The sequence below is a fragment of the Caretta caretta genome, chromosome 8, assembly GCF_965140235.1.
Source record: "Caretta caretta isolate rCarCar2 chromosome 8, rCarCar1.hap1, whole genome shotgun sequence".
NCBI classification, from domain to species: domain Eukaryota; kingdom Metazoa; phylum Chordata; order Testudines; family Cheloniidae; genus Caretta; species Caretta caretta.
In genome coordinates, this window is record NC_134213.1 from 14,970,786 (window position 1) to 14,985,079 (window position 14,294).

Sequence of the window (14,294 nt, forward strand, 5' to 3'; positions counted from 1 at the left end):
TATTCAGTGAACAACCCTTCCCACCCATATCGTTCACAATGAATGATTCCATCAGCTCTATTCGTTTATCTAACCTTCCAGCCTTCTCTTCAAGAGTGTATTTGCCACTCATAGTGAAATTAAAACTTATGATTAGTACTTGATAGAATCAGGTCTAAGCATGTGCCAGACTTTAAGCATGTAATTCCATTGAATTCAATGGAAATATTTACATGCTAAAATTTAGGCACGTGCTGAAGTTTATTGCTGAATCAGAGCCACACTATCCTACCATCGTACCAGGGAGGGTTATGTCCATTATACCTGCCATATGAAATCCAATACTCTCTAAATTGCTCTTTCCCTAAGAACACAATCTAGTAGGTGTAGTGCTTCCAGCCCTCAAGAGGATGTTGACAGATAATTGTTTTAAGTATTAGTTCATTCAACAGTTACCTTACAATGGAGAAGAAATGTACAATGGAGAAGAAATCAATGTTCATCTTATGATGACATTATGGGTGCAATTAGACACGGCAAGTTAACTGAATTTTCTTTCACTGAAATCTCTTCTGAATGTCAATGCCCATAATCTTTAAGCAATAATGTAGGTTTTTACGGTTTACTCTAAGGCGTTCACTTGAAATCACTAATACTCAAACGTTCACCCTCATACCAGTACTGGCCAGAAGAACTCCCATGGAAGTCAACTCCCTGGCACATCTGCACAAGAGTCAGCCACAATCTGGCTCAGTATTTCTTAATTTTTCCCTCAAAACATGTCTATTTCTTCTCAATTCTGCTAGACCTTTTGTGCTATTCACTCCCCATAAGTAATCATCTCATACTTTTTGAAGAAATTGTAAAGCACCTAAATACAGATATTTGGCCCCAATTTCTACTGTCTTGTGCTTTGTGTAGTCTTATCCTCTAGCCCTTGCCCCTTCATGAAACCATTATGATTTGGAAGCACTTTACAGTCCCTTCACATGTGTTAAGTGACCAACACAAGATGCAAGGCAGCCGGAAATCTGGCTCCTTGTGTGTCTGGTACAGAAGAAAATGATGACTTGAGCACAAGAACACATGCCCCAATCTATCCAGACACTTAAGCACGTGCTTAAACTTTGCTTGTGAGTTGTCCCGTTGACTTCAAGTTAAGGATGTGCTTAAGTGCTTTATTAGATCGGGGCTTCCTGCAGCAAAGAGGCACAGTACTATGCAAAGGAAACGTATACTTCTGGGATGAAAAAGTCACAAAAATGTGAAGGCGCCACACAAAAATAATGAAAATGTTTAAAATCGTAACTAGAGACTGTCGTAAATCTACCTATGTATTTTTCAAAGATTTTAGGTCTCCCATATACAATATTTCCTAAAGATAATGGAAGCATAGGAGTTTATTGTGTTGTAGATGTTTTTGTATTTCTTATTTTAAAAATGAAAGTGACAATTCTGTTAACTGGAGTAAGCTCAGGCCCAAACCTGGAGGTTCTTATTCAAGCAACGCATCCACTGAAGTCAATTCAGACAAAGGAAAAACCCAGGCCAAGTTACAACATTGTAAGCATGTTGTAAGATTTCAATACAGCTACACCAATTTACACGCTCAGTCTTGCAAGGTACTGAGCAACCTGAGCTCACTCTGGTTTCCCTAGGAGGTGTGGGTGCTCAGCACCTTGTGTGATCGAGCTCCGAAGTGCTAGTCCAAAACATTTCTAAACATAAACATTTCTAAATGAAGCAAATGGCCCAGACCCATAGATAAGCTGGGACACAGCATTAGACACAAGCTCACAGCAGAGGACAACTTTTTTTTTTTTTTTTTTGAAACAGCATTTATTTTTTAAAACTTGCAATCCACAGAAATACAATAAATTTAACACGTACACAAAACTTTGGCTCAATGAAGTATTTAACACCTAAAACATCTGAGGAATGAAAGGCACAAGACCAGGCGCTCAAATGCACTGAATTGCCAAAAGTGCTGTTTGCACTGCTATGACAGAAGAGACAATTGGGAGGGTGTGGTGAGAAGGTGAAACTGGGGGAGGAGTGGGGAAAATAATAGTTACCGAGTACTGCCAAGTCATTGCAGCCTTTTGCTTCTTTCACTTATAGAGGTTACATTCTTTTTAAAAAGTGCCAGAGCTCTTTCATAATAGAAGATGGATCATTTCTTAGAAATGAACTGAAAAAGAAAGGGACAAAAAAGGAAGAGCTAGCAGCAGGCTGGATTTCAGTCGACCTCTGTTGACCCACAAGGTCTTAAGAATTCATTCCCTCTTTCGTGGAACCATTTGTTTGAAACTGTGGAACAAAGAGATAAATTAGTTAGAACTGTACATGGAGCCTGTATGTAACCTTCAAAGTTTGGTTTCTACGGATGAAATTTTGTCTGGATTAATAAAATGAGGTGGTTGAACTGGATGGTTGTGTTCCTCCTTCTCCCGCACAAGAGCTAAAGAGACTCAAGGGAGGAGGTGCAAGGTACCTTTCCAATTCCCCAATTCTGGGGCCAGTCTTAACTTACAGCTATGATGGCAACATTCCCCTTTGCATTATTCTGCCAATTTGGGATCAGCCCACAGTGCGGGCTGCTCTGGTAATTCTCCCTCTGCAATGCCCTTTATGCTGGAGTGGGAGAATGGGTGGTGTAGACCTCTGTGTAGTCCCATAAATATTCTCAGCTAATCAATCCACCTTCTATATTCCAGCACAAAGCAGCTGGACAGAGGATTGAGGATGTGGACTTTTGTTCACAGTCTGGAAGTGAACATCTGAGGCCCAAAGGTAGAATTCACTTTCCATTGGCCTGACGTCAAAATCTATTTACTTCCAGAACATGTTGTAAAACTGTCTATTTTGAATAGGTAATGATGGAAAAGATATTCCAGTGCAAGGTTAGAATTACCTGGGAGACACACACATACACATGCCAACTGCTTTACTTAGGGTGATTTGAAAGTAACCAATTCCTAAGTACGTTGCAGGAAAAGCTCTTCTCTTTGTGTTCCATTTGATCTTCTCTGGTGCTCTGGAAGTGTCAGTGCAGTAGAAATTGTTCAGATACTATTTAGTCAAAACTACATTGTCACTTTCCAGGTCACCAGTTCAGCTAACGAGTCCACCTTCTATATTCCAGGCAGAGTATGTCACCTGGGGATATGACCACAAAGGGACCTCTGTAAGTACTTAGGTCCTATCCTGCAAACACTTATACATGTGTTTAACTTTTAAGCATGTAAGTAGTCACACCGACCTCAGTGGGACTACTTGCACATTTAAAGTTAAGTCCATCTATATGTTTTCGTAGGATCACGTCTTGAACCCCAATCATCCTTGATTTTCACGGCATCTGGATCTAGAGATCTACAATATGGAAACAGCAGCCTTATAAGCGTTCTCAACATGAAAAAAAATGATGTTCACAACATTGACCAGAGAATGCAATAACTGGGTGTCATGTGTGATTTTTATTTGACACAACACTGGTGGAGTGATGTGTATTTATGACTCAAAATGGCAAAAGTTAAAATGGCAATGCCACAATTACAGAATCCTTTTCGAAGAGAGTTCAAATATTATCTTTTCACTGAAAGGGGAATTTATTAGACAGCTTCTTTTTGCGAATACAGACTAACACGGCTGTTACTCTGAAACCTTGCAATTTTTGTTACTAAAGGCAAGTAGAGGACAATGACTTACCCCATTTGCAGCCTACTAATACTGGGCAAGCTGCATGCCTTGTTCGATAATCACCCTCGCCACTTCTGAAAAGATTGTACCAAAACACTGCTGTCCCCTGAAAACGAAAGCCTGGATTAAACAAAGTTCAACACAACTATTCAGAATGTGTGTGAGAGAGAGAAAGTAAAAACACCAAGTATCTGGCTCTCAGTAACGTCAAGCTTATGGCTCACTGCTGACAGTATATCAAAATTAAATAATTTAAGCTCCAATTATTAATTTATCTCACCTTTCTCTTTGCTCTTCTGAGCTTCACATCTGTTAAATAAAGAGCCACTCATTCCATCCCTGCCATAGTGCACTCTGGGTTTATGGGACTGTCTATATCTTTCTTTAAATTGATCCAAGTTTTCCCTGTTTCATTCCTATGACAGGATGTCAGGAGGTACAACTCTGCATAAGAGAGCCACAGCTGCTGTGCTAACTTGCTTGGGCAGCTAAGTCTTAGCTCAAACTCATGCATATAAATTGGTTGGGACTCTTTATAAGTCAGAAGGAACTAGGGACAGGGACATGGGAGTCCTGAAAGGAGAAAAACTAGGTACTGCCATGCTAAAGGGGAAGCTCAAGATGAGGTTGCTTTTTGTTCCTATTTAAGATAACAAAGGAAAACCCTAAGTAACGGGCAGATGATGTGTTTAATATCTAGTATGGGTGTACTGTGTCTGGAGCAGGGGGTAATGTTACCTCCATGCAACTCCTTTCCTGTTAAAAGCTGCCCTTTGTAGAAATTGTTCAGATTGCCATTCTACAGCCACCCAGAATCGGGTATCATTGCTTTCTATAATGGCAATATATAGGCCCATAATCTAGGGCAGCTCTAAGTAAGTCACTGCTACCACTCGTACCATGTAAGTGTATGAAAGCAACAACGTTTTCACAAACTTTAGTGTGCATGTGGGGAAAGAGGAGAGGGACTGTATACAAATAAAGGAGCTGTTACCTTTTGGGGCCAAATTGCAGCCCCAAAGTCTGGGAAAACTGTAGCACCTCCAGCTTCTACATCACTCATCTGGGAAAATAAGTTAACAAAGTCACCATAACACAAACATTTTATGATGCAATGTCAGAGCATGCAAATCACAACCACTGAACCATTATAAAAGTGCCCAAAGCACCAGTGGAAACACAAAGTTATAACTCTCATACTGTATAAACAGACAATTAATTACATGGAGGATGCTGAATTTGAAATGTGAACAGAACACACAAGACTTATATATAACTATCAGGGTCCAGACACCCCAAAGGGAGAAGAGGGAGTCTGAACCACAAAGAATAAGCAGTGGTTGTATACAATGTTGTGTATAAAAATATGCCAATTAAGGTTTTTATGAAAGCTTATAATGTTCTGAACTTGATGGTCATTATGAGATATGTATACAGACTCTGGTTTTGAATCTATGTATTCACGTATGTGGAATATGCTCCTGACTATGGATATGATTTTGTCACAGTAAAATTAAGCAAAATTCACAGAACAGTCTTGGTAGAAAGGACAAAGTCAGGGTATGGTCACAGCAGAGCTGAAGCCAAAGTCCGGGGCTGACAGCCTGAACCCCACCATCCGGGGCTGAAGCAGAAGCCAAAAAAGTCATAGAGATCTCTTAAAGTCATGGAATTCATTACCTCATCGTATCCTTGCTCATGATTGGTACTACAATTTCATGTACACCTCCCAAGCTAGTTTGTTTACACAGAACTAACTTCAAGGACCCATCCATTGTCCAGCCAGGCAAAGATGAGAGTGGACCATTTGAGTTAATGGGAAAACACTGAAACAACTTGAAACTGACAAGAAAACCCCAGTCTCGCCAAACTGAAAAAGGAGGTTTCAGAGTAACAGCTGTGTTAGTCTGTATTCGCAAAAAGAAAAGGAGTACTTGTGGCACCTTAGAGACTAACCAATTTATCTGAGCATAAGCTTTCGTGAGCTACAGCTCACTTCATCAGATGCATACTGTGGAAAATACAGAAGATGTTTGTTTTTATACACACAAATCATGAAAAAATGGGTGTTTATCACTACAAAAGGTTTTCTCTCCCCCCACCCCATTCTCCTGCTGGTAATAGCTTATGTAAAGTGATCACTCTCCTTACAATGAAAAAGGAGGAAATTTCCTTCACCATAAATGAACACAGTCTGGGGACAGACCTACACATAAAACACTACAGCTTGAGCCACTGTAGCATTTTAGTGAAGATACTCTATGTTGATGGGAGAGAGCTCTCCTGTCGGCGTAGTTAATCCACCTTCCCGAGAAGTGGTAGCTATGTCGGTGGGAGAGGTTCTCCAACATGGTGTCATCTACATGGGGGTTACGTTGATATAACTATGCTGCTCAGGCATGTGGATTTTTCACATCCCTGAGCAATGCAGTTCTACCGGTAAAGGTCTGTAGTGTAGACCAGACCTGAGAGAAAGACCCTTACCCCCGCAAACCCTGTTAAAAGGAAAAGGGTTTGAAGTGAAAGGATCCAGAACTGAGGGACAGTCTTGAAGACATGAGGCTGTCTGTGAACACTGGATTCCCCCCTTGGGGCTAGGGGGCATGCTGGGAAAGGCAAAAGGCAGTTGTATTAGAAAAGGGATTTTTATCTGATGTGTAAATGTAGAGACCTGAGGCTGGGTCTTTATGTTTATTTTCTGTGTAACTTGTATGTGTTTGTCTTCCTTACTATGTCATCTTTGAATCTGTGGTTTTTCTATTAAATAAACCTTTTATTTTTACCCCCAAACAGGTTGTGCAAACTGTGTGGAGTGTGTCCCCCAAAGTTAGCTGGTAACAGGGGAGCAGGTTTCACTCCTTTAGGGGTGACGAACCACAGGGGAAGAGTCTTAGTGTCTGGTAGCTAAGAACTTGGAGTAGATGGATGTGGGGACTCAGAACAGGAAGGGCTGCTCAGAATAAGTAGCCTGGTGGGCTTGTAGGCTTGCTATTGGTGTCAGGGCTTTGAGCCATAGCAGCAAGGCACCCAAAGTTATAAGGCAGGAAGTGAGAGAACCCCTTACTGGTCTGGGTGATCCTCAGAACATCTAAGCTTGGTCCATCCTTTAGGGTTCTTAAAGAAGCCAAAGATTTTTGTTCACTTCACATGTATATGTTATGTAGCGAGATAAGGTGGGTGAGGTAGTATCTTTTATTGGACCAACTGCTGTTGATGAGAGAGACAAGTTTTCGAGCCACACAGAGCTCTTCTTCAGGTCTCGGAAAGGTACTCCCAGCATCGCAGTTAAACCCAAGGTGGAACAGATAGTTTAGCATATGTAGTTAGCACATATTCTATGGAACTATTCAAGGTGGAGTGGCCTGTTAACACCTCTGCAATCATAGGACAAAAAGAGGGTGTTAGTGCATTTCAGATTGATGTATTAAGCCATAAACTCAGTGTCTCTGTTCAGTCCATCTGTTCAGGCTCATCTTTTGAAAGTGTTGTGCAGGTTTTCTTTGCGGATGAAGACTGATGGGTCAGAAATGTCTCTATGTATTTCCACTGATTTCAATAGCCTTTAGATCAGGCCCTAGGTGAAGAGGTATAAAACTGGGTTTGATTCTGCTCTCTTTGAAGTCAACAGCCCAACCACTATTGCCACCAATGAGAGCAGGATTGGATCTTGTGTTTTGTAAATATTACCGTCCTAATTGTCATCACACTTTCTCATTTTGATTTGTTTTTCTGCTTAAAGAGTAACATTATTATTACTTTTGTGTCCCAGTTTGGTACCTACAATAAAAGGGCACAAGATGCCATTGGCATTAGGGGCCAATTCCCTCTCTCCCCAATCTAGAAAGCATAGTGCATGCAGCTTTGCAAATTAAAAACCTACATTTTAGCAACAAAACAATCTTTTATAATAGGCACCTTGGACATGCTGACATGCTGTACATGTCATATAATAAGGGACATTTGCTGTTGTACATGTACCACTGACAATGTATGTAATTTTTATTTGTTTTAATCTCAGTCAAGGTTAGTCAGAAAATGTGAAAAGCCCAATATGAGCTGTGGCCACTGAAATGTCATCCTAACTAACAGACCCATTTGGGACCACTGTTTCGGACAACTGTTTCATTGTTTCAGTCAAGTTGTTTCTGGTTGTTTTTACAAGCTACACTTGACATTTGAAATATCAGCTCATTCAAAACATTTTGCAAACGGGGTGACACCTACCCTGTATCACCCACAAACTATACTATATAACAGGACTGAAGACCCAAACTATTGAGATAATAAATAGAGGTTATCTGATAACTGTAGTATGTCATTGTCAGAATAAAACAGCCATGAAAGCATACCCAGGGCCATATACAGCTTGGAATCTGCTTGCAGAACTCCCATTAATTTCAGTGGGGATGATGCATGGTAATCTAGTGTATATGGCCATTAGATTCCATGCTGGAAATGCACCACACTAACATTACTTTATTTTCAGTACTTGCATTTGTAGCAGAGTTTCTTAACTGAAGTAGCATTTCGTTAGTCATGTCTCCGTTTGCAAAGGTAATAACTACACTACTGTATATTAGCTTTGAGCGCAGAGTTACAAAGGGGAAACTGCCAGAAGATCCACAACATCAAGTGCTATCAGACACCGGTGAAAAAGATGGAAGTCCCCTTGACAAACAACTGATGGCCAGGATGCTGAGTGAAAGGTTATGTTTGAAGTCACTCAGCCCCTTTCGAAGTTTCACTTTGAAACTTCTGAGTCAAATTCTCCTCTCACACCCGTGCAAATCCAGTGAAGCCAATGGATTTGTTCCAGTGTAAACAAGAGAAACATTTAGTCTCTATTCAAATTATGTTTTCCACATTCGGGGTAAGAGATACTGAACTGTGATAGCAGCAGATGGTGTGAGAACAAGGAAATCCCCACTTTCAGATGCTATAGCTTTTTAGTTAGCCCGTATTACAGCTTGTACGACTGGTTATTTCTAAATGTGATGCTACGGAAAGCATCACTCGACACGTACAGGATTATCATACTTACATAGTTTAAAAAAGTGGCCACACGATTTCCAGTCCCTAAACGCTTGAAAGCATCAGGTTCATCTTTCTATAAAATTAAATGAGAATCAACTGCAAACTTCAAGAGCACAAACAACAAGGACACAGGGGTACTTACATAGTTAAGAAATGTTGCTAGCCTATTTCCTTCCGTTTTGAGTGTGCTGTCAAAGGGTCGCTGTAATAGATAACAACTTTAACCCAGGTTCCAAACAGGCTCACACTAATGTTACATGCGTGTAGCTCTCTGCAAAAACAATTCCAGTAGTTTGGCACAAAATGTGGACACTTTATATGGAGTCGCATATAAAGGCATTACATCTTGTAGCCAAACTAGGTTTGCAAATGCATGCAATGTGCACACTGGATAAGTATACACAGAATTGAATCAACGCAGTTCTTCAGCAATCAGAAGCGTCTGAATGGAAATTTTAGGGCACAGAGCACAAACATTCTGCAAATAAATATTATAACCCTTATGACATTTTCATTGTGGATGGCAGCTGTAATGGGATTACTGGACTTGATCCAAAGCCCACTGAGGTCAATGGAAAGATTCCCATTCACTTGGTGGGCTTTGGATCAGACCCCTGGTTCTCCTAAATGTCTGATGCAGCTGCAACAGTGCAGGTCTAACCAATTGTTCCCACATATAATATACTCTGCTCTGGGAAAAGGAGCAGAGTATTTTTAGCTAACTGTGACAGGTTGTAATAGCAGTAATGACACCAGCCAGACACTTCCAATTGTCTGGGATTAATGAATGGAACAAGAATCCCAATTTATCATTAATCCCCAGAAAATGCTTTGAAGCCTCATTCGTTATTGTTTAGGAGTGGCATCAATCACCCACCTTCAAACAATACAAGTGACAATTTATTTCAATGTCTCAAGTGCCAAAAGCAGTAAGGAATTTCAGCCAGGAGATGTTAAAATGCATTGTTACGAAGGAACAAACAAGAAAGTCCCAAAGATTAGACAGGGAATGGAGGAAATCAGGATTAAAAAAAAAAAACATTCAAAAATATAAACAATTTCAAATCAATTTTGGATGCAAGAATACACGTCTGTCCTGAAATGGGTTCACAAAAGGCACTGTGTATGTTTTAAATCACAATCAACTTGAAATCAAAAATTAATAAGAAAATGTTTAGAACTTGGACCTTGACAGGCTTGCAGCCTTTCTGCCAAATGCAGCCTGTGTGAAGATTTTGGAGTTTTGGTTCCTAAAAGCAGGTCTGAAAGTTTTGAGTGATTGACAGTAGTGCTCAAAGTGGGATATACTTTTATATTAAAAAATAATTTTAAAAAAATCACTGTATAAAGTTCTGTGAGCAAACAAAGAGCTGCAAACTCGTATGGAGATTGAAATATGGAAATCTGCAATGCACACAGAGTGGAGAGGACCAGTCCAAACCCATATTGAATTTAATTGTTGCCTTGCATTAACTTAGGGAGGAGCTGCACTTGGAATTTATCTGGTAATTGCTGCCAAAGTGCCTAATCCAAGAGTAAAGATTATGTTGGCCAATTTGACGGCTAATTTGCGTTCTTTATTGAGATTCTATCAACCTCCTTTAGTTCAAACGAGGATTTAAATGTATTTATTTGCGTCAAGAGATTACACAGACTCCAAGTTAACAGGAAAGTGATGTTCAGTAAAGCTAGCAAGCCAAAACTTGTTTATGAGCAGTAAGTTTGATAATGAACACGAGCGGTCAGTGTTGAAGTTTTGTTTTAATGCTGACGAAGGCCTCAATCCTGTATTCAGAAACATGAATGTGGAACTATGTGCTCCTGAAATCAGTGGGACTCTGATGGGTGCAGGAGTCCATGCTAGTGGGTCCAAATGCAGAACCAGAATCTGAATTCGGATTTAACCATAACACACTAACAAAACATTGGTTTAAAACAAGCAGTTATAAATGGAATACATCAAAAAAAGACAGCAAACCATAGCTCCCCAGTAGGGTTGGCACGGACACTGACTGCGTTTAGGTGGCACTCGTGAACTACTACTGTCTTTTTCAGCCTGGTCCTCAGAGACCCAATTCTGCAAGGTTCCAAGTACCTCCTGCAAGCTGTTAAATACCCAAGCGAACAGGAGCAGAGGTCACTAGTCACCTTGCAGGGTCAGGCCCTAGGTTAATAAATATTAAAATAATTTTTCATGAAAACAAACATCATATCATCTCTCAAAACGAACCTTATTTTAAAGTACTATTTGCATTTAGCATTCATGTGAGCATTAATGAGTTTGACACTGTGATCTTACCCTTGAGAAATCAAAATGTGGCTCATACTGTCCTCCCATTCCATAATTAGCAACCTAGGATGTGGGGGAAACAAACACATTTAATTGCAAATTAGATAGTTGGGAAGACAAATATTTTCTTCTTGGAGGCAAAGACCCAAGCCATATCCACCCACGGAGAGGAAGTGGCTTTTGACAGGACTGCACTGCACTCTTATTTTGTCACGTTATGTTTAATCCACACTTTTTCTATCACAAAATGAACACGAGTACCTAAATAAATATAAAGGGGGAAAATGTTTTATTACTTTGAAGGGATGTCTAATTAATTGAATGTGGTCACTATAACAGTCTTCCCTTGCTGGATCAATTCAGAAACTATTTTAAAATATTAAGCAGAAACTTTTTTTTTTTAAATAAAGCTGGAAGTACTGGTCCTTTGGCAATGTTCTGTTCGAATGTTTGACTATTATAGCAAGAGGCAAACAAATGAAAGAAGAGAAACAATGATTTTTCACATGCTTGTCCACCACCTCTTTCCACTTCTATAAACACATATAATCCACTGGCCAGGGTGTATTATGTGCTCCTCTATGTGCCTGATCCACAGAGGCTGTGAGTCTGTTACAGCTCCAGCTAGAGAGCCTGGCTTTAGTGTGTGCATTACACATGCATGGCCAGTTTCATACACGCAGATGGAGGAGGACAGGGAGGGTCAAAGGTGGATTTAAACTACCTTTCGCCTCCTCGGCTGTTTCCTGGTATGATTTAGTGCAGCCTCAGGGTCGTTCTATACTCTACTCAGCAGCCACAGCCACTAAGCGACTATCTGGCACCTGACAATAGCCAGAGAGGAGCAGGGCTCCAGCCATACTCTGACACTCCTCCAAAACTGCAGTCTACAAGGGGGATGTATAGATGTTCTGGCAGCTCTGTGCCACTTATGGAACCCCTTACTGCAGGGCTATTCCCTAGGAACAAGATGCAGACAATTCACATTCCCTTTGTATCATCAGAATAGCACAAAAGGGCTGGAGCAGGGCTGTGAACTGGGCTCACGGTCTCCATATCCTTCTCTAGGGGGTCCTAAAGGCAACAGCAATAAGGATGTTATTTTCCTTCCAACCAGGAATCTTCATTTAAAGACTTTTTATTTTTGCCAAATCTTGGATCCCTGCCCAAAGCCCATAAGCACAGAGAACATTTTAAATAGACCTGCGTGGCTGCCAAACTAAGAGAAAGAATCCTCCTCTCGGGGGTGGGGCTGCTGCACCTCCCTCTAAATGGCAGGACTGGCTAGTGGATTGCCAATGCTGCAGCTTCTCTGGCTCCACACCTTATTCCTTGGCTGCCCTCTATCCTTCCACGTTGGCTAACCACAGGGAGAGCAAACTGACCCATTGCACGGCTCTGTAGCAGGAGGTGGAGTGCCTATGACACTCTTCATGGGGTCCCTGTCCACCCACACCATGGGAATGTGACAGTTCTGCATCGCTTAGGCCTTCTGAGACCTGTTGAGCGAGATGTTTGGGAAAATATCCCCTTCCTATACCCACTTCCACGTCAGGCCCAATCCTGACCCTCCTGACAGGCGTGGAAGCTGCTTACAAAGCATCGCGGTGTTAACCCAGGTAAGAAATATCAGAACCAACCTGCAATAGTTCAGCTGTTTTTACTGTTAATCCCGTGATATGCTGCATTCGGTGATTCACTCTGGCAACAACAGGATCATCGTGTTCCTCCAACCATGAACTGGGCGTGGAGGCGAGGGGAAAAGAGAAAGAAGAAAAAAAAAAAAAAGATGAGAAATCCAATGTTCGACTCAGAACAGCCCTACTTCATTATCTTACCTCACCCAGCTTGTCTCTCTAATATCCTGGGACCAACCCGTCTCCCACTACACTGCATACGCCTTCACTCTGCCAGACACAGCTTTACCACATGACTCCATACCAGAACTTTTGGTGGTTTCTGCAAGGTTTTGCCACCTGCGAAGTACTTCAAATTTAGTTTCGGTCACAGACAGCAGACGCAGGTGTGAAAGGCTTTGTTTTTTGTTTTTGCACAGATATAGTACAACTTTTACCAATAAAAACTGCAAAAAGTGGGTGTTCTCTCTCTAACCTAGAAGGTGAAAGTAGAGGAAAGAGTTTCCAGGCCTAGCAAAGGGCCATCAACATTCTTATCCACACACAAGCCAAACCTTTCCCCTTTTCTCTGAGTTTAGTTCCCCACCTTGAGACATTTTAGGCTTCATTGTCTGAGGTTCTGGCCACTTGCTGATACTATTTATTTGTTGAAAAGTGTGACAAAACATATATGCAAAAAACCAATCAAAGGCAATAACCTTTGAAAAGCTGGAGCCACCCCAGCTTATGTGGCTTAAGCAAATCAGCGGCAAAGGTGCTCCCTTACAAAAAATCTTGATAGACGAAAAAGCTGAGCGATTTGCAGGTTTTCAAGGTCTATAGTGATTTCAAAGATTCTGACAGGTGTTTCTCGTGCATCCAGAACCACCGTGGCAGTTACGGAGTTAGCTGTACCGAGTGTTGGGCTACAGCTCTTGTGCTCATCTAAAAAAAAAACCCCCACAAACTAGGAAGAATGCAGCTTTGCAGGCTTGTGATGCTGAAGAAGTTGGTTTGTTTTGAAAAATGTTACTCTCGCATACACTGGCAAAGAGGACTGAAGAGACTGCAACCACGGGGTACAGACAGTAAAGACAAGCACATGGTTTTTTTGGGCCAGTGCAACCCATCAACATCAGCTGAAGCTGTGTTGACCTGGCTGCTGCGCAAACCTTTGTTGCGTTAAGCACAGAAACATGTCTGCTGTTCCTGAAATGTGCAGTTATTCTGCCAACCGCTAGATAATAGGAACCCAATCTACCCACTAGTTTAAAAAAAAATAAAAAATTGTGCCTTCTGTTAAAACCTGTCCTGCAACCACAGATTGCCCCGTCCATCAGGTATCCCTGCCCAAGATAACACAAGATGTAGACATCACTGTGATTCCCTCCTCCCCTTACCAAATCACTACATTCTGTTTTTAGCACATGGCTCAGTTTGTGATCTCGGCCTTTAAGCAAAACTTCCAGGGAACATTTCCACCTTGAGATTTAGCATTGGAAATCTAGGTGCATGTTTCTGGTAGTCTAGGTGCAAAATCTGATTGATTTTTGGATTACAAAAAAGACTTCCCCCTCAGAAGTTGCTGTGTTGCAGTATGCTGGATACTCTCTATAGAGGTCTGATTTTCCTGAATGAGAAAAATGAAAACACAGCCAGCAAAGGAGGTGGAAAAC

At 41.2% G+C, this 14,294-nt stretch overlaps 1 protein-coding gene across 10 annotated transcripts in view; it reads right to left on the reverse strand.

The window, feature by feature from the left end:
• Positions 1–1,790: 1,790 nt before the first annotated feature.
• P4HA2 (prolyl 4-hydroxylase subunit alpha 2) overlaps positions 1,791–14,294 on the reverse strand; it is a 54,670-nt gene continuing 42,166 nt past the window's right edge. For 4 of the 10 annotated variants that reach the window (XM_048861342.2, XM_048861341.2, XM_048861340.2 and 1 more), the window contains 6 exons: positions 12,643–12,742; positions 11,012–11,065; positions 8,720–8,785; positions 4,673–4,741; positions 3,688–3,784; positions 1,795–2,289 (listed from right to left, as the gene is read on the reverse strand). In XM_048861342.2, coding sequence (XP_048717299.1) covers positions 2,219–2,289; positions 3,688–3,784; positions 4,673–4,741; positions 8,720–8,785; positions 11,012–11,065; positions 12,643–12,742 — 457 coding nt within the window. In that variant the 3' untranslated portion in view covers positions 1,795–2,218. Of the gene's footprint in view, positions 2,290–3,687; positions 3,799–4,672; positions 4,742–8,719; positions 8,786–8,854; positions 8,915–11,011; positions 11,066–12,642; positions 12,743–14,294 lie in introns of all 10 variants that reach the window. The other 6 variants (XM_048861335.2, XM_048861337.2, XM_048861333.2 and 3 more) reach the window with 6 other exon arrangements.